General features: G+C 36.6%; 3 protein-coding genes across 3 annotated transcripts in view; all 3 read left to right on the forward strand.

The window, feature by feature from the left end:
- Positions 1-255: 255 nt before the first annotated feature.
- LOC148948998 (hepatoma-derived growth factor-related protein 3-like) lies at positions 256-615 on the forward strand. The gene has a single exon (XM_089095080.1). It carries the CDS (start codon positions 256-258, stop codon positions 613-615), a length of 360 nt encoding a protein of 119 aa, XP_088951206.1.
- A 1,830-nt stretch (positions 616-2,445) lies between these two features.
- Positions 2,446-3,165, forward strand: LOC148948999 (uncharacterized). The gene has a single exon (XM_089095082.1). The coding sequence runs from the start codon at positions 2,446-2,448 to the stop codon at positions 3,163-3,165; it is 720 nt and encodes a 239-aa protein (XP_088951208.1).
- A 10,027-nt stretch (positions 3,166-13,192) lies between these two features.
- LOC148949000 (uncharacterized) overlaps positions 13,193-19,837 on the forward strand; it is a 42,996-nt gene continuing 36,351 nt past the window's right edge. The window contains exon 1 of the mRNA XM_089094170.1: positions 13,193-13,395. Within this exon, the coding sequence (XP_088950296.1) occupies positions 13,193-13,395 (203 nt within the window). The remainder of the gene's footprint in view (positions 13,396-19,837) is intronic.

Raw genomic sequence — 19,837 nt, forward strand, 5'->3', positions numbered from 1 at the left:
ATTAACTCAGTGATTACGGAAGTGTCACAATACTGTAAAGGATTAAAGTTACAAGTGACTTTTTAATTGGATATCACTTCATAATTATAGCATTGGCGGACGTGATTTTTGCAAGATATTGTTGGAAAGCGGGGGGATTTAATTGCCCCCCTTGCGAGTAAGTTTTCGTTTCCTGCTTAATTTTTAATTAGTTTTGGAAGATCCTGTCCACTAAAGATAAGTCAACTTTTGAGTTATTGGATTATTATTGTCATCATGGTACAGTTTCAGAAGGGAGATTTGGCGGTAGCTCAGTTCAAGGGATATCCCCTCTGGCCAGTCCGGATTGTTAGCATAACTAACCAAAAAGAGTCTACGCCAAAATTCATTGTTTTTTGCTACGGGTCCCATGACTTTCAGACCGTGGTAGAAGCGAATCTTCTTTCATATAGTGGAAATTATGCGGAAGCTTCGAAAAAAACGGGTAAGGGCGTAAATCATGATTTCCGTGAGTGTGAATCTTCTCCTGATCTTTACTATCAGTTTCTGAAAAAGAAAACTGCGAAAGTCACGGGTGCTGATTTAACTGCTTCGAGCGAAACATTTGAAATCCGAAATCAGCTTACTTTAGCATAAGGTGAAGTTACAAAGCTTAAATTTGGCCTAGTTAAAGAAATAGAGAAAAAACTTCAGGAAAAAGTTGTTTCCGTGACAGGAGTACCAGGCTCATCGCAACAAGCCGCTCTGCACCCTGAACTGATTGTTTCGGAAATTTATGGTTCGATCACGCTAGAATACAACGTAAAGTTTGAGAAAATAGAAAAACTGTTTTCATGCTGGATAGCCAGATTCAGTCATTAGAGCTTCGAGTGGCTACTATTGAGGAAAAGCTGGACGATTACGAACAGGAGCGTTTGCTTGATTCTTTGGGTTTTTTTTGGAGTGAAGCAGGACCCCGGAAACGACCTGGGTACTACTGTTCTTGATATAGTGAAGAGAATGGGTGTAAATGTCCAGAAAGAACAGTTGTTGTCTGTGAACCGTTTTAGACTTCCGAACGCTGCCCGGAATATCCAGACACCTACGACTGTTGCGCCAGTTCTCGTTAAATTTGCAACTAAAGATACGGCGTATAATATTTTCAGAGCGAAATCAAAGCTGGCGAAATCAGGTGTATTCGTCACTGAATATCTTACGAAAATGAAAAAAGCGATTTTTGAAGGTGCGAGAAACAGATATGGTGTAAAAAAACGTGTGGTCTGATCGTGGCCGTGTTTACAAACGTGAGCAGGGTGATAGCCACCCAACACGAATCTGCTCACTTGTTGACACTCTTTAGTGTTTTAGTATATGTTGATTATTTTTTTTTTTGTTTTGTTTTTTTTGGTTTTTATTTGCGAGGATGGGGGGTGGTTGTGTTTGGTTTTTAGATTAAGAGAAATTATTTTATTTCCTTATTTATGTTGAATGACTTTTCTTCATTGAATAGATTTATGCGTAATCCGCTCCGTATTGAAGATCATTTAGAGGCTCAAATTAGAAGTGAGGATTTGCCTATTATTAATTCAAAGCCTCTTCGTGAGAGTTCTTACATATTGCCGTCACAAGTCAGTGGAGACATGTCGCTGTGTCTTTGCTCGTGGAATTGCCACCTTACTCCGGGATCTTTAGATGTTCTGCAGATGATTGAGATATCTTCTTCAAAATTTGATATAATGGGTATTTGTGAAACTTTTTTGAGTTCTGACCAATCTCTCTCGGCTTTTTCTTTTCCAGGATATGATTTTGAGGTAAGGAACCGATCAACTATGAACCGAGGAGGCCTGGGATTTTTTATTAAGAAAAATACGAAGTATATGGTGAGGGAGGATTTGGGTGTATGGATAGAAGGTAAGATTGAAAGTTTTTGTTTGGAAATAGAAATTGAAAAAAGGAAAGTTTTAATTAGTGTGGTGTATAAGCCGCCCAGTGCACGCCTGGATGAGTTTGTAGCAGGTTTTGATGAGTTGATGAGGTTGGTTTTGTCTACAAGCATGGATTTTTTTGTATGGGTGATTTTAACTATAATATTTTAGATTTTTCAGGTGATAATTTGTATTTTTTTTAATTATATGATTTCAAGTGACCTTTACCCTTTAACTTGTGTACCTACCCGAATCTCTACTCATTCTGCGACTTTAATTGATAAAGTTTTCGGGGGACCTGGCTATTTGAGTCAAAGCTATTCAGATGTGATAGTATATCCAGGCTCAGATCATCTTCCGGTAATTGCTCATGTGACGTGTCTTAGAAAGCGACTTATCCCGGCTAAAAAAAATACTGACACGTGAGCTGAAAAAAAAATCTTAATAGCTTTGCCGAGGAGTTGAGCTGTATCAAGTGGGACTCGGTCCTGGGGATTTCTGGTGATTCTTCTCTAGCGTACAATCAGTTCATGTATATTTTCCAACCGATTTATGAGAAAACATGCCCCTTGCGCTTGACCAAACAAAAGAGGGACGATCCCCGCAAGCCGTGGATTACGGAGGCAATAATAGACATGATAAAAAAAGGAACTTGTTATATGAGGAATATCTTAATATACAGGATGACGCAGATTTTGCAAAGTTCAAGCGAGTTAGAAATAAGTTTACCACTATGAGAAGGCAAGCAAAGAAGAAGTATTTTGAAAAAATCTTTTCTGATAGTAAGGGAGATACCAAAGCCACATGGCAAGTTATTAATAGGTTTATGGGAAATCAGAAAAGTAGTCAGTCGCCTTGCATTGATATAAATGGAAGTTATGCGAGTGATAAAAATGTGGTCGCGACTTATTTTGGCCAGTTTTATTCTCAGGTTGGCTCGTCTGTTCAAGAGAGTGTAAGGTGTGACAGGGAAAATTTTCTTAGCGAGGAATTCATGGACTCTCGTGGAGATACTGTTGAGTTCCAGTTTGAAGAGTGTACAAGTGATGAATTGATTAAAATAGTGAAAAATATAAAATCGAATTCTGCTGGGATAGATGGCATGAATCTGAGAACTTTTAAAGCTGTGTTAATGTATATACTACCATGTATTCTCCATATTATCAACTTATCTATGGTAACGGGGACCTTTCCAGAAGCGTTGAAGCAAGCTAAAGTTATCCTGGAAACTGGAGACCAATATCGATTCTGCCTTTATTGTAAAAAATTTTGGAAAAGGTGATTCATCACCGTCTATATGACCATCTCATAAAACATAGCCTACTGAGTGATACCCAATTCGGGTTTCTAAAAGGTCATTCCACTGGTCGTGCTGCCATTCATCTTGTAGATTTTGTAAATAATTGTTTAGTAAAAGGTGAAATCCCCCTAACAGTATTTTTTGATTTTAGGAAAGCATTTGACACGGTAGATTTTAAAATTTTATTGCAAAGATTAGAATTCTTAGGTGTTAAAGGAGTGAGTTTGAAGTGGTTTGAAATTTATTTGTGTGGGAGGTCTATTAAAGTGATGATTGATGATGCTTTTTCTTCCCCTTATCAAGTGTCGTGTGGTGTGCCACAGGGATCGGTCCTTGGTCCACTTCTGTATCTGGTTTATGTGGATAGCATGAGGTTTTATCTTCCAGATTTTTGCTTAACGTCATTCGCTGATGACACTGCAGTTACGTTTTCTAGTCGTTGTTTGGATAGTCTTGTGTTGAAAGTGAATTGTGTTCTGAGAAATTTCCATGTTTTTACTAGTTTGAGATGGTTATCATTTAATGTTACAAAGACTAATTTTATGTATATTCTAGAGTAGGTAAGCCCAGTGATATTGATGGTAGAATTCTGTTTAATATTAAGCCTGTAGTTCAACTTCAAGAAATCCGGTACTTTGGGTTTTACATTGATTGTAATTTTTCGTGGAAACGCCACAGTAATGTTGTTGCCGCAAAGGTTGCACGTGGCCTTGGAGCGATTCGTCGTTTTAAAAATTTCTTACCTCAGAGAGTTTTATTGCTTTTATGCCATGCTTTGATCCACCCATATGCTTCGTATGGCTGTATGTTATGGGCAAGTAATTTTTATGTGAATTTTAAACGTGTTCAGACTCTTCAAAATAGAGCGATGCGTCTTATTGGTGGGTATGTTGAAGGTGTAAATAACACTTCAGCTTGCTTCAACAAGTTGCAAGTGTTGAATATAGGACAGCTACGAGACTACCAAATAGGAATTTTTGCTTATCAATGCTGGAATGATGTTAGTCCAGAGGTTTTTCATGATTATTTTAATGACAATAGGTCTTTGCACCATTATGAAACTCGTCATGCTAGTGATTTCATCGTTCCGAATAGAAGTGGAACCAGGGCCGGCTTCCATACTAGATTTTCAGGACCTAATGTGTGGAACTCTATTCCGGAGAGCATTCGGGCGGCTGAGCACCTGGGGTTATTTAAAAATAAATTGAAAAAATATTTGTTAGGTCAAGGTTCATAGTTTTTTTTTTTTTTTTTCTTTATTATTATTATTTATCTTTATTATTATTATTATTATTAAATGAATTGATGAGAGATTGATTGATAATTTTTTTTGTTGTTTTGTAGTGTTTGTATGTAATTTGTGTGTGTTGTTTTTTAGTGTATGTACCCGCCCAGTCGCAAGTGCTTTTTGGTATCTTTCTTGGGGCGGGTATTGGCATATTTGTTAAATGTATTTTGATGTTAAATAAAATGAATTGAACTGAATTGAATTGAACCTTACCCTGAGGGTTGTTGGTGAGTGACCTCCTCAAAATATATTTTCTATCTAAATAATACATTGTGCCAACATCGTTCTTTACTTAGGCAGCGCCATTGCGCTTCCTATGATATTTGCTCCCAGGGCATAACTTATAACCCTTGCCCTGAAGAATGTATGGGGATGTTCTGCTCAAACGTATAATTTCCTGAACTTTAAATTGCGTGAAACAAAATGGCTATCTCAAAATTTTGATTTGATGTGTTTGGGGAAAAAATGGGCATGATAGGGGGGTTAGTTGCCCTCAAATCACTTTCGAATATTAAAAAGGGCACTAGATCTTTGAATTTTCAATTGAATGAACCCTTTTTCAAGTTTTCACAACAAAGATTTCAATAAAAACCTTATACGCCCCCAGGGCATAACTTATAACCCTGGCCCTGAAGACTGTGGTGGGAGTGTACTGCTCAAAGGTATAATTTCCGGAACTTTAAACTGCGTGGAACAAAACGGCTATCTAAAAATTTTGATTATAAGTGTTTGGGGAAATGGCGGGCGTGGAAGGGGTGTTAGTTTCATTCCAATCACATTCGACTATTAAAAAGGGCACTAGCCATTTCAATTTCCGATCGAACGAGCCCTTTTTGAAGTTTCTACGACAACGCGTTCTATAAAAACCTTATATGCCCCCAGAGTATAACTTACAACCTTTGCCCTGGGGGTTCTGGGGGGTTTGTCATCCTTAAATACATAATTTCCGGAAGTTTCAACTACGTTGAACAAAATGAATATCTCTAAACGTTGGTTGAATGTGCTTGGGGAAATGGTGGGCATGAGAGGGGGGTTAATTACTCTCCACTCACTTTTGATTATTAAAAAAGGCAAATTACAATTTCCAATAAAATGAACCTCTTTTGAAATTTCTACAACTTTCTATATATACCTTATATGCCCCCAGGGCATAACTTACAACCCTAAAACTGAGGGCTGTGATGGAGCTATCATCCTAAAAAACTTAATTTCCAGAACTTTCGACTGCGTTGAACACAATGGATAGCTAAAAATTTTGATTGGATGTGTTTGGGTAAATGGTGGGCGTGAGAGGGGGGGGGTTAGTTGCCCTTCAATCACTTTCGACTATTTAAAGGGCACTAGCCCCTTCAATTTCCACCGAATCAGTTCTTTTTGAACTTTCTACAACATCGCTTTCTGTAAAAACCTTATATGCCCCCAGGGCACAACTTACGACCCTTGGCCTGAGGGCTGTGGGGGTGGAGGGGTTTTCATCTTTAAAGACCTAATCTCCAAAACTTTCAGCTGCGTTGAATAAAATGGCTATATAAAAATTTTGATTGGATGTGTTTGGGGAAAAGGTGGGGTGAGAGGGGGGTTAGTTGCCCTCAAGTCACTTTCGAGACTATTAAAAAGGGCACTATCTCTTTGAATTTCCAATCGAATGAACCCTTTTTCAGTTTTCTACTACAAGATTTCAATAAAAACTTATATGCCCCCAGGGAATAAATTATAACCCTTGTCCTGAAGACTCTGGGGGGAGTGTTCTAATCAAAGGTATAATTTCCTGAACTTTAAACTGCGTGGAACAAAATCGCTATCTCAAAATTTTGATTGGATGTTTTTGGGGAAATTTTGGGCGTGGAAGGGATGTTAGTTGCCTTCCAATCACTTTTGACTATTAAAAAGGGCAATAGCCATTTCAATTTCCAATTGAATGAGTCCTTTTTGAAGTTTCTACGACAACGCGTTCTATAAAAGCCTTACATGCCTCAAGGGCATAACTTACAACCCTGGCCCTGAGGGCTGTGGAGGGTTGTCATCCTCAAAGACCTAATTTCCAGAACTTTCAACTACGTTGAACAAAATGGCTATCTTAGAATTTTTATTGGATGTGTTTGGGTAAAAGAGGGCGTGAGAGGAGGGTTAGTTGCCCTCCAATCATTTTCGACTATTAAAAAGGGCACTAGCTATTTTAATTTCCAATCGAATGAGCCTTTTTTGAAGTTTCCTACGACAAAGCTTTCTATAAAATAAAACTCAATGCCCCCAGGGCATAACTTACAGCCCGTGCCATGAGGGCTATGGGGGAGTGTCCTCCTCAAAAACATAATTTCTCTCTGGAAATCAACTACGTTGAACAAAATTGCTATTTAAAAATTTTGATTGGATGTGTTTGGGGAAAAGGTGGGCGTGAAAGGGGGGCTAGTTGCCCTCAAATCACTTTTGAATATTTAAAAGGGCACTACACCTTTGAATTTCGAATGGAATGAACCCTGTTTCGACTATTATAAAGGGCACTAGCCACTCCAATTTCCAATCGAATGAGCCCTTTTCGAAGTTTCTACGACAACTCCTTTGATACGAAGTGCCCTGGTCTAAGACCACGAAAAAAAAATAATACATTGTGCCAACATCGTTCTTTATTTAGGCAGCGCTATTGCGCTACCTATGATATTTGCCCCCAGGGCATAACTTATAACCCTTGCCCTGCAAATGTGGGGGGAATGTTCTGCTCAAAAATATAATTTCCTAAACTTTAAACTGCTTGAAACAAAATGGCTATCTCAAAATTTTGATTTGATGTGTTTGGGGAAAAGATGGAGGTTAGAGGGGGGTTAGTTGCCCTCAAATCTTTTTCAACTATTAAAAAGGGCACTAGCCCTTTGAATTTTCAATTGAATGATCCCTTTTTCAAGTTTTCACGACAAAGATTTCAATAAAAAACCTTATACGCCCCCAGGGCATAACTTATAACCCTTGCCCTGAAGACTGTGATGGGAGTGTCCTACTCAAAGGTATAATTTCCTGAACTTTAAACTGCGTGGAACAAAATGGCTATCTAAAAGTTTTAATTGGATGTGTTCGGGGAAATGGTGGGCGTGGAAGGGGTGTTAGTTGCCTTCCAATAACTTTCGACTATTAAAAATGGCACTAGCCCTTTGAATTCCCAATCGAATGAACCTTTTTTGAAGTTTCTACGACAACGTTTTCTGTAAAAAAAAAATCTTACATGCCCCCAGGGCATAACTTACAATCCTTGCCCTGAGGGCTGTGGGGGAATGTTCTCCTCAAAAACATAATTTATATCTGGAAATCAACTACTCTGAACAAAATTGCTATCTAAAAATTTTGATTGGATGTGTTTGGGAAAAAGGTGGACCTGAGAGGGGGGGGTAGTTGCCCTCAGATCACTTTCGACTATCAAAAAGGGCACTACACCTTTGAATTTCCAATCGAATCAGCCCTGTTTCAAGTTTCTATGATAAAGATTTCAATAAAAACTTATATGCCCCCAGGGCATAATTTATAACCATTGCCCTGAAGACTTTGGGGGGAGTGCCCTGCTCAAAGGTATAATTTCCTGAACTTCAAACTGCGCAAAATAAAAGGATATCTCAAAATTTTGATTGGATGAGTTTGGGGAAATTATGGGCATGGAAGGGGTGTTAGTTGCTTTCCAATCACTTTCGACTATTAAAAAGGGCACTAGCTATGTCAATTTCCAATCGAATGAGCCCTTTTTGAAGTTATAATGACAACGTGTTCTATAAAACCTTATATGCCCCCAGGGCATAACTTACAACCCTTGCCCTGAAGGCTGTTGGAGGGTTTCCATCCCAAAATACCTAATTTCCAGAACTTTCAAATACGTTGAACAAAATGGCTATCTTAAAATTTTGATTGGATTTGTTTGGGGAAAAGGTGGGCGTAATAGGGGGGTTAGTTGCCCTTCTATAACTTTTGACTATTAAAAAGGGCACTAGCCCTTTGAATTTCCAATCGAATAAGCATTTTTTTAAGTTTCTACGATAACGCTTTCTTTAAAAAAACCTTATATGCCCCCAGGGCATAATTTACAACCCTTACCCTGAGGGCTGTGGGGGAATGTCCTCCTCAAAAATATTATTTCTATCTAGAAATCAACTACGCTGAACAAAATGGCTGTCTCAAAATTTTCATTGGATGTGTTTCGAGAAATGGTGGGCGTGGAAGGGGTGTTAGTTGCCTCTCACTTCACTTTAGACTATTAAAAAGGGCACAAGCCACTCCGGTTTCCAATTGAATAAGCCCTTTTCGCAGTTTCTACGACAACTTCTTCGATACGAAGTGCCCTGGTCTAAAGGAAAAAAAATAATACATTGTGCTAACATCGCTCTTATATGCCCAGGGCATAACTTAAAATCCTTGCCCTGAGGGTTGTTGGTGAGTGACCTCCTCAAAAATATATTTTCTATCTAAAAATGAACTACGCTGAACAAAATGGCTATCTCAAAATTTGGATTGAATGTGTTTGGGGGATGGATGGGCGTGGGATGGGGAGGCTAGTTGCCCTCCAATCACTTTCGAAAATTAAAAAGGGTACTAGCCACTCCAATTTCAAATCGAATGAGCCCTTTTCGAAGTATCTACGACAACTCCTTTGATACGAAGTGCCCTGGTCTAAGACCGATAAAAAAAAATAATACATTGTGCCAACATCGTTCTTTACTTAGGCAGCGCCATTGCGCTGCCTATGATATTTGCTCCCAGGGCATAACTTATAACCCTTGCCCTGAAGAATGTATGGGGAATGTTCTGCTCAAACGTATAATTTCCTGAACTTTAAACTGCGTGAAACAAAATGGCTATCTTAAAATTTTGATTTGATGTGTTTGGGGAAAAATGGGCATGATAGGGGGGTTAGTTGCCCTCAAATCACTTTTGACTATTAAAAAGGGCACTAGATCTTTGAATTTTCAATCGAATGAACCCTTTTTCAAGTTTTCACAGCAAAGATTTCAATAAAAACCTTATACGCCCCCAGGGCATAACCTATAACCCTGGCCCTGAAGACTGTGGTGGGAGTGTCATGCTCAAATGTATAATTTCCAGAACTTTAAACTGCGTGGAACAAAACGGCTATCTAAAAATTTTGATTATAAGTGTTTGGGGAAATGGCGGGCGTGGAAGGGGTGTTAGTTCCAATCACTTTCGACTATTAAAAAGGGCACTAGCCATTTCGATTTCCGATCGAATGAGCCCTTTTTGAAGTTTCTACGACAACGCGTTCTATAAAAACCTTATATGCCCCCAGAGCATAACTTACAACCCTTGCCCTGAGGGCTGTGAGGGAGTGTCTTCCCTAACAACATAATTTCTATCTGGAAATTAACTACGCTGAACAAAATTGCTATCTAAAAATTTTGATTGTATGTGTTTGGGGAAAAGGTGGGCGTAAGAGGGGGGTTAGTTGCCCTCAAATCACTTTTGAATTTTAAATAGGGCACTAGACCTTATAAGTTCCTACAACAAAGATTTCAATAAGAACCTTATATGCCCCCAGGGCATAACTTATAACCCTTGCCCTGACGACCGTAGGGGGGGGGAGTGACCTGCTCAAAGTTATACTTTCCTGAACTACATACTGCGTGAACCAAAATGGCTATCTCAACATTTTGAGTGGATGTGTTTGGGGAAATAGTGGGTGTGGAAGGGGTGTTAGTTACCTTCTAATCACTTTCGACTATTAACAAGGGTACTAGCCATTTCGATTTCCAATCGAATGAGCCCTTTTTCAAGTTTTTACAACAACGCGTTCTATAACAACCTTATATGCCCCCAGGGCCTAACTTAAAACCCTTGCCCTGAGGGTTCTGGGGAAGTGACCTCCTCAAAAACATATTTTCTATTTGGAAATCAACTACGCTGAATAAAATGCCTATCTCAAAATTTTGATTGGATGTGTTTCGGGAAATGGTGGGCGTGGAAGGGGTGTTAGTTGACTTCCATTCACTTTCGACTATTAAAAAGGGCACAAGCCCCTCCGATTTCTAATTGAATGAGCCCTTTTCGAAGTTTCTACGACAATTTCTTCGATACTAAGTGCCCTGGTCTAAAGGAAAAAAAAAATAATGAGACATTATGCCAACATCGTTCTTATATGCCCCAGGGCATAACTTAATACCCTTGACCTGAGGGTTGTGGGGGAGTGATCTCCTCAAAAACATATTTTCTATCGGAAAATCAACTACGCTGAACAAAATGGCTATCTCAAAATTTTGGTTGGATGTGTTTGGCGGAACGATGGGCGTGGGGGGGGGGCCAGTTGCCCTTCAATCACTTTCGACTATTAAAAAAGGCACTAGCCACTGCAATTTCCAATCGAATGAGTCCTTTTCGAAGTTTCTACGACAACTCCTTTAATACGAAGTGCCGTGGTCTAAGACCAAGAAAAAAAAAATATATTGTGCCAATATCGGTCTTTACTTAGGCAGAGCTATTGCGTGGCCTATGATATTTGCCCCCAGGGCATAACTTATTACCCTTACCCTGAAGAATGTTGGGGGAATGTTCTGCTCAAAGGTATAATTTCCTGAACTTTAAACTGCGTGAAATAAAATGACTATCTTAAAATTTTGATCTGATGTGTTAGGGAAAAAGGTGGGCGTGAGAGGGGGGTTAGTTGCTCTCAAATCACTTCGACTATTAAAAAAGGCACTAGCCCTTTGAATTTTCAATTGAATGAGCCCTTTTTCAAGTTTTCACGACACAGATTTTAATAAAAACCTTATAAGCCACTAGGGCATAACTTATAACCCTTGCCCTGAAGACTGTGGTGGGAGTGTCCTGCTCAAAAGTATAATTTCCTGAACTTTAAACTGCGTGGAATAAAATGGCTCTCTAAAAATTTTGATTGTATGTGTTTGTGGAAATGGTGGGCACGGAAGGGGGTATTAGTTGCCTTCCAATCACTTTCGACTATTAAAAAGGGCACTAGGGCACTTGCCCTAAGGGCTGTGGGTGAGTGTACTCCTCAAAAACATAATTTCTATCTGGAAATTAACTACATTGAACAAAAGGACTATATACAAATTTTGATTGGATTTCTTTGGGGAAAAGGTAGGCTTGAGAGGGGGGTTAGTTGCCCTCATATCACTTTCGACTATTAAAAACGGCACTAGACCTTTGAATTTCCAATCGATTTAACGCTTTTTCAAGTTTCTACGACAAAGATGTCAATAAAAACCTTATATGCCCCCAGGGCATAACTTATAACCTTTGCCCTGAAGACTGTGGGGGGAGTGTCCTGCTCAAATGTATACTTTCCTGAACTTTAAATTGCATGGAACAAAATTGCTATCTCAAAATTTTCATTGGATGTGTTTGGGAAAATGGTGGGCGTGGAAGGGGTGTTACTTACCTTCAATCACTTTCGACTATTAAAAATGGAACTAGCCAGTTCAATTTCCAATCGAATGGGCCCTTTTTCAAGTTTTGACGACAATGCGTTCTATAACATCCTTATATGCCCCCAGGACATAACTTATAACTCTTGGCCTGAGGGCTGTGGGGGGGGGGTCATCCTCAAAAACCTAGTTTCCAGAACTTAAAACTGCGTTGAATAAAATAGCTATCTCAAAATTTTGATTGGATGTGTTTGGGGAAAAGGTGGGCGTGAGATGGGGTTAGTTGCGCTCCAATCACTTTCGACTATTAAACAGGGCACTAGCCCTTTGAATGTCCGAAGTTTCTGAATTTCCGAGCCTTTTTTGAAGTTTCTACGACAACACTTTCTATAAAAACCTTATATGCCCCCAGGGCATAACTTACAACACTTGCCCTGAGGGCTGTGGAGGAATGTCCTCCTCAAAAACATAATTTCTATCTGAAAATCAACTACGCTGAACAAAACGGCTAACTCAAAATTTGGTTAGGATTTGCCTTTCGGGAAATGGTGTGTGTGGAAGGGGTTTTAGTCATCTTCCAATCACTTTTGACTATTAAAAAGAACATAAGTCACTCCAATTTCCCAGTGAATGCCCTTTTCGAAGTTTCTACAACAACTTCTTCGATACGAAGTGCATTGGTCTAAAGGGAAAAAAAGTAACACATTGTGCCAACATCGTTCTTATATCCCCCCAGGGCATAACTTAAAACCCTTACCCTGAGGTTTGTGGGGCAGTGTCCTCCTCAAAAATGTATTTTCTACCTGGAAATCAACTACGCTGAACAAAATTGCTATGTAAAAATTTTGATTGGATGTGTATGGGAAAATTATGGGCGTGGGGGGGGGTCTAGTTGCCCTCCAATCATTTTCGACTAATAAAAAGAGCACTAGCCACTTCAATTTCCAATCGAATCAGCCCTTTTCGAAGTTTTTACGACAACTTCTTCAATACGAAGTGCCCTGGTATGGAAAACAAAAAAATAAATAATACATTGTGCCAACATCGTTCTTTACTTAGGCAGCGCGATTGCGCTGCCTATTATAGGTTTGACTGAGAAGATAACGGAGAAAACTCGTTGAAAGTTTCAGCAGAACAAATCGAACATTTTTCTTGTTAAGGTCGACCAAGTTCTAAACAAAATGTACGAATTCTTTGTTTGGTCAATCAAGTTCTTAAATCTAAAAAGGCACTCTCTGCCAAAAAAAAAAAAAAAAAATCAAACCCTTTCAGTTTCAAGAAAGGGAAAGTAGTGGCTACAGTGGGAAAACTATTATCCTGCTATTAAAATTATGGTTGTCGTACAAGAAACATGAAATTGAGAGACGTAGGCTTGATTGTTTGTTTCTTTGTTTTGAATTTGGTGTCAGATTCATGTGAGGTGAATGTTGCAAAGGAAATGTTGAAAATTTTGGATCGTTTAAAAGGAAGAAACTCAGATTGGAAGGACTTTTGCGAAAGTAAAGTAGCCAATATGACAGATGAAGAGTTTTATTATGACTTTTTCTATGGGAGGTAAGTTAGTACGTAAATTCTATTGCTCTTGGGAATTGCTGCTCAGAGTATATCGCAGTTTATACGGGGGGCTTACGGTGTGGGTGCTCAAAAAACTTCCCAATGGGCCAATATATAGTAACCTCCTGGGTGGGGAGGGGGAATTAAGTAAAATACTACTAGAAAAGAATAATGTTTTATCGAAACAATGGCAATTTATTCATTTTTGTATTTTTTGTGTGTTTGGTGGGTAAAATTCTACTTTAGCTACTTTTGGCTGTCTTGGAAAGGGATTAGCTTAGGGAAATGAAGCTTTCAGGGATGGGTCTATAGGCTAAAGTATGTCCCGAGAAGGTATTTTGAAGTACTTACCTCCACTCCTTCTCCCTCTAGAGGGTCCTGAGATGTACCTACATTACAGGTCACATAGCCGTGACAGCTACATGACCTATTGAATTTTTGACAAAACAACATTTTACCATAATTTTCAGTTATCACTTTCTTTTTCTCTGGCTTTAGCTCTGAAAATGCAATTTCAGTGAGCAGAATTTTAAGCCATATCAAAGTTTTTTTTTCAAAATTTAGGAAATGTATTTGCATATCCTTAAAACCTTATAAATTGATATTGACCAACATTGTGAAGTTAAAAACAATTTTGTTGTACTTTATTTAAGCAGAAGATGTATTTTGCAAGGTTTCACTTTTATAAAATACATATTTTTAAGGTTTATCAAAGACCAGGACCCTCTACAGGGAGAAGGAGTGGAGGTAGATACTTCAAAATACCTTCCCAGGACATACTTAAGCCTGTAGACCTATCCCTGAAAGTTTCATTTTCCTAACCTAACCCCTTTCAAAGATAGCCATAAGTAGCTAAAATAGAATTTTACCATTTGTCTTCGTTGGTTTGAATGTCTAAAGTGCCTGTCTTTCTCTGTTTACATGTCTGATTCTTTTTGTTTGCATGTCCGGGTTGGTGTTTGCAAGTCCAAGTTGGGTTTTCAGACCTACTTTTTTTGGATTTTCGTGGGTGTTTGGTTCCCGGGGTTTATTATTTGAGAAGTTAACTTTAGTATTTCGTGATTTGACGTGTCTGAAATCATGAATTAGAATAGCTAATTAGCTGTTTGGGTTTTCAGACCTAGTTTCTTAGATTTTCGTGGGTGTTAGGCTCCTGGGATTTATTATTTGAGAAGGTAACTTTAATATTTCATAGTTTGAATTGCCTGAAATCATGAGTTAGAATATTTAATTGGCTATTTTGGGATTTTCAGACATAGGTTTTTTATATTTTCGTGTGTGTTTGTCACCTGGGGTTTATTATTTGAGAAGATAACTTTATTATTTATATTTTATAATTGCATGAAATAATAAATTATAATATTTAATTTGATGTTTGGGTTTTCAGACCTAGTTTTTTTTTGATTTTCGTGGGATTTATGTTCCTGGGATTTATTATTTGAGAAGTTAACTTTAGTTTTTAGTATTTGACGTGCCTGAAATCATGAATTAGAATATTTAATTGGCTGTTTGGGGATTTTCAGACCTAGGTTTTTTAGGTTTTCGTGTGTGTTTGACTCCTGGGGCTTATTATTTGAGAAGTTAACTTTAGTATTTTGTGGTTTTACGTGCCTGAAATCATGAATTAGAATATTTAATTAGCTGTTTAGCGTTTTCAGACCTAGGTTTTTTAGATTTTCGTGGATGTTTGACTCCTGGGTTTTATTATTTGAGAAGTTAACTTTAATATTTTATGGTTTTACGTGCCTGAAATCATGAATTAGAATAGTTAATTACCTGTTTAGGGTTTTCAGACCTAGGTTTTTTAGATTTTCGTTGGTATTTGTTTCCTGGAGTTTATTATTTGAGAAGTTAACTGTAGTATTTCCTGGTTCGACTTGCCTAAAATCATGAAATAGATTAGTTAATTAACTGTTTGGGTTTTCAGACCTAGTTTTTTAGATTTTAGTGGGTGTTAGGTTCCTGGGGTTTATTATTTGAGAAATTAACTTTAGTATTTAGTGATTTAACGTGCCTGAAATTATGAATTAGAATAGTTAATTAGCTGTTTGGGTTTTCAGACATAGTTTTTTAGATTTTCATGGATATTAGGTTCCTGGGATTTATTATTTGAGAAGTTAACTTTAGTATTTCATGGTTTGACTTGCCTGAAATCATGAATTAGAATATTTAATTGGCTGTGTGGGGATTTTCAGACCTAGGTTTTTTAGGTTTTCGTGGGTGTTTGTTTCCTTGAGTTTATTATTTGAGAAGTTAACTTTAGTATTTTGTGGTTTTACGTGCCTGAAATCATGAATTAGAATAGTTAATTAGCTGTTTGGGTTTTCAGACTTAGTTTTTTAGATTTTCCTGGGTATTAGATTCCTGGGATTTATTATTTGAGAAGTTAACTTTAGTATTTCATGGTTTGACTTGTCTGAAATCATGAATTAGAATATTTAATTGGCTGTTTGGGGATTTTCAGACCTAGGTTTTTTAGGTTTTCGTGACTGTTTGTTTCCTAGAGTTTTTTATTTGAGAAGTTAACTTTAGTATTTTGTGGTTTTACGTGCCTGAAATCATGAATTAGAATAGTTAATTAGCTGTTTGGGTTTTCAGACCTAATTTTTTAGATTTTCGTGGTTGTTAGGTTCCTGGGATTTATTATTTGAGAAGTCAAATTTAGTATTTCATAGTTTGACATGCCTGAAATCATGAATTAGAATATTTAATTGGCTGTTTGGGGATTTTCAGACCTAAGTTTTATAGGTTTTCGTGGGTGTTTGTCTCCTTGGGTTTATTATTTGAGAAGTTGACTTTAGTATTTTGTGGTTTTACGTGCCTGAAATCATGAATTAGAATAGTTAATTAGCTATTTAGGGTTTTCAGACCTAGGTTTTTTTAGATTTTCGTGTATGTTTGACTCCTGGGGTTTATTATTATTTGAGAAGTCAACTTTAGTATTCTGTGGTTTTACGTGCCTGAAATCATGAATTAGAATAGTTAATTAGCAGTTTAGGGTTTTCAGACCTAGGTTTTTTAGATTTTCGTGGGTTTTTAAGAAACTATGAAAAAAAAATTGTAAGTAAGTAAGTAACAAATTCTTTCTTGAAGTCACTTCTTGGATACACAATACAGAAATTTCATTAAAGAAACTATGAAAAAATTGTAAGTAAGTATCAAATTCTTTCTTGAATTAACCTGCTGGATAAACAAAAAGTCATTTTGTTCAAGAAATTATGTAAAAATTCTATGTAAGTAACAAACTCTTTATTGTTTTCACGACTTAGATATACGATGTAGAAATTTAATTCAAGAAATTATGAAAAAATTCTCAATAAGTAACAATTTCTTTCTTGAAGTCAACTCTTGGATACACAATACGGAAATTTCATTCAAGAAATTGTGAAAATATTTGTAAGAAAGTAACAAACTCTTTATTGATTTCACCTCTTGGATATACAGTACAGATACTTCATTCAATAAATTATGAAAAAATCTAAAGTAAGTAACAAACTCTTTATTGTTTTCACCTCTTGGATATACAATACGGAAATTTCATTCAATAAATTATGAAAATTTGTAAGCAAGTAACAAACTCTTTGAAGTCACCTCTTGGATACACAATATAGAAATTTCATAAAAGAAATTATGAAAAAATTGTAAGTAAGTAGCAAATTCTATCTTGAATCCGCCTGCTGGATAAACAAAAAGACATTTTGTTCAAGAAATTATGACAAAATTCTAAGTAAGTAACAAACTTTTTATTGTTTTCACGACTTAGATACACGATGTAGAAATTTAATTCAAGAAATTATGAAAAAAATCTCAGTAAGAAACAATTTCTTTCTTGAATTCAACTCTTGGATACTCAATACGGAAATTTCGCTCAAAAAATTATGAAAATATTTGTAAGTAAGTAACAAACTCTTTATTGATTTCACCTCTTGGATATACAGTACAGATACTTCATTCAATAAATTATGAAAAAATCGCCAGTAAGTAACAAACTCTTTATTGTTTTCACCTCTTGGATATACGGTACGGAAATTTCATTCAATAAATTATGAAAATTTGTAAGCATGTGACAAACTCTTTCCTGAAGTCACCTCTTGGATACACAATGCAGAAACTTCATTTAAGAAAGTATGAAAAAATTGTAAGTAAGTAAGTAAGTAACAAATTCTTTCTTGAATTCGCCTCTTGGATAAACAAAAAAAAGTAATTTCATTCAAGAAATTATGACAAAATTCTAAATAAGTAACAAGCCCTTTCTTGAATTCGCCATTGGGTTGCACAATACAGAAATTTAATTCAGGAAACTATGAAAAACATTGCAAACAAACTCTTTCTCGAACTCACTTCCTGGACAGACAATACAGCAATTTCACTCAAGAAATTATGAAAAAATTGTAAAAAAGTAGCAAACTGTTTCTTGAATTCTCCTCCTGAATGCACAATACAGATATTTCATTCAAGAGATTATAAAAAAATTGTAAGTAAGTAACAAACTCTTTCTTGAATACACCTCTTGGATTCCCAATACAGAAATTTTATTCAAGAAATTACGAGAAAATTCTACGTAAGTAACAATCTCTTTCTTGAAGTCCCCTCTTCGATACGCAATACGATATGGAAATTTCATTCAAGAAACTATGAGAAAATTCCAGTTAAGTAACAATCTCTTTCTTGAATTCCCCTCTTGGATACACAATACTTATATTTTATTCAAGAAATTATAAAAAAAAGAAAAGTAGGTAACAAACTCTACTAATTTCATCTTTTGGATACAAAAAAGACATTTCATTCAAGAAATTATGACAAAATTCTAAGTAAGTAAAAAAACTCATTCTTGAATTCGCCGTTTGCATGCACAATACAGAAATTTCATTCTATGGGACCTCTACACGTGATTAAACACGTTTTGAAACTACATGCTATTTGCTTGCCTTTCCTTGGAAACCTTTCCAAACGAGCGGGGATTTCCCACTGGCTCCTACACATTGTAAAAAGTGAGCAGTACGAAAACTCCACGTTTTCAACCAGACTGGTTCTTTAGACAACACCCATTTTTTTAGGGGTCAATCAGAGACAGCGGAGATTGCTCAATATACGATAACTTGATTGGTGATTGGTTACACACCGCAACGGCGCATACTGAGAGAGACATGCAAAGTCGACATAGCTTTATTTTATTTTTTAAGGTTAATTTAGACGAGGTTACGTGCGCGCACGTAACCTCGTCTAAATTAACCATAAAAATGAAATAAAGCTATGTCGACTTTGCATGTCTCTCATTATGTATGCGCCGTTACGTGTGTAATAATTACCAATCAAGTTATCGTATATTGAGCAATCGCCGCTGTCTCTGATTGACCCCTAAAAAAAATGGGTGTTGTCTAAAAAACCAGTCTGGTTGAAAACGTGGAGTTTTCGTACTGCTCACTTTTTGCAATGTATAGGAACCAGTGGGGAATCCCCGCTCGTTTGGAAAGGTACCAAGGAAAGGCAAGCAAATAGCATGTAGTTTCAAAACGTGTTTAATCACGTGTAGAGGTCCCATAGAATGAAATTTCTGTATTGTGCATGCAAACGGCGAATTTAAGAATGAGTTTTTTACTTACTTAGAATTTTGTCACAATTTCTTGAATGAAATGTCTTTTTGTATCCAAGAGGTGAAATCAATAAAGAGTTTGTTACTTACTTTCCTTTTTTTATAATTTCTTGAATAAAATATCCGTATTGTGTATCCAAGAGGGGACTTCAAAAAAGAGATTGTTACTTACCTGAAATTTTCTCATAATTTCTTGAATGAAATTTCCGTATCGTATTGCGTATCCAAGACGGGACTTCGAGAAAGAGATTGTTACTTACTTAGAATTTTCTCGTAATTTCTTGAATGAGATTTCCGCATTGTGTATCCAAGAGGTGTATTAAAGAAAGAGTTTGTTACTTACTTACAATTTTTTTTTAGAATTTATTCAATAGAATATATGTTTTTTTCATTCAAGAGGAGAGATCACGAAAGAGTTTGCTAATTTCTTTCAATTTTTTCAAAATTTCTCGAACTAAAGCGAGCAACTGTTTGTTCAGGATGCAATTTTGAGAACGTGTGTGTTCGAAGTGTTTTTAATAGTTTCATGAAATAAATTTATGTATTGTGCAATCCAATGACGAATACAAGAAAGGGTTTGTTACTTATTTAGAATTTTGTCATAATTTCTTGAATGAAATGACTTTTTTGTTTATTCAAGAGGCAAATTCAAGAAAGAATTTGTTACTTACTTATTTACTTACAATTTTTTCATACTTTCTTAAATGAAGGTTCTGCATTGTTTATCCAAGAGGTGACTTCAGGAAAGAGTTTGTTACTTGCTTACAAATTTTTATAATTTATTGAATGAAATTTCCGTATTGCATATCCAAGAGGTGAAAGCAATAAAGAGTTTGTTACTTACTGGCG

This window comes from Artemia sp. Qi Xiang Cuo, chromosome 9, assembly GCF_049724085.1.
Source record: "Artemia sp. Qi Xiang Cuo chromosome 9, ASM4972408v1, whole genome shotgun sequence".
Classification (NCBI taxonomy): domain Eukaryota; kingdom Metazoa; phylum Arthropoda; class Branchiopoda; order Anostraca; family Artemiidae; genus Artemia; species Artemia sp. Qi Xiang Cuo.

Excerpts from the sequence above, each read along its gene's own strand:
- LOC148948998 (XM_089095080.1), top strand. The coding sequence starts at position 256 with ATGGTACAGTTTCAGAAGGGAGATTTGGCGGTAGCTCAGTTCAAGGGA.
- LOC148948999 (XM_089095082.1), top strand. The coding sequence starts at position 2,446 with ATGCCCCTTGCGCTTGACCAAACAAAAGAGGGACGATCCCCGCAAGCC.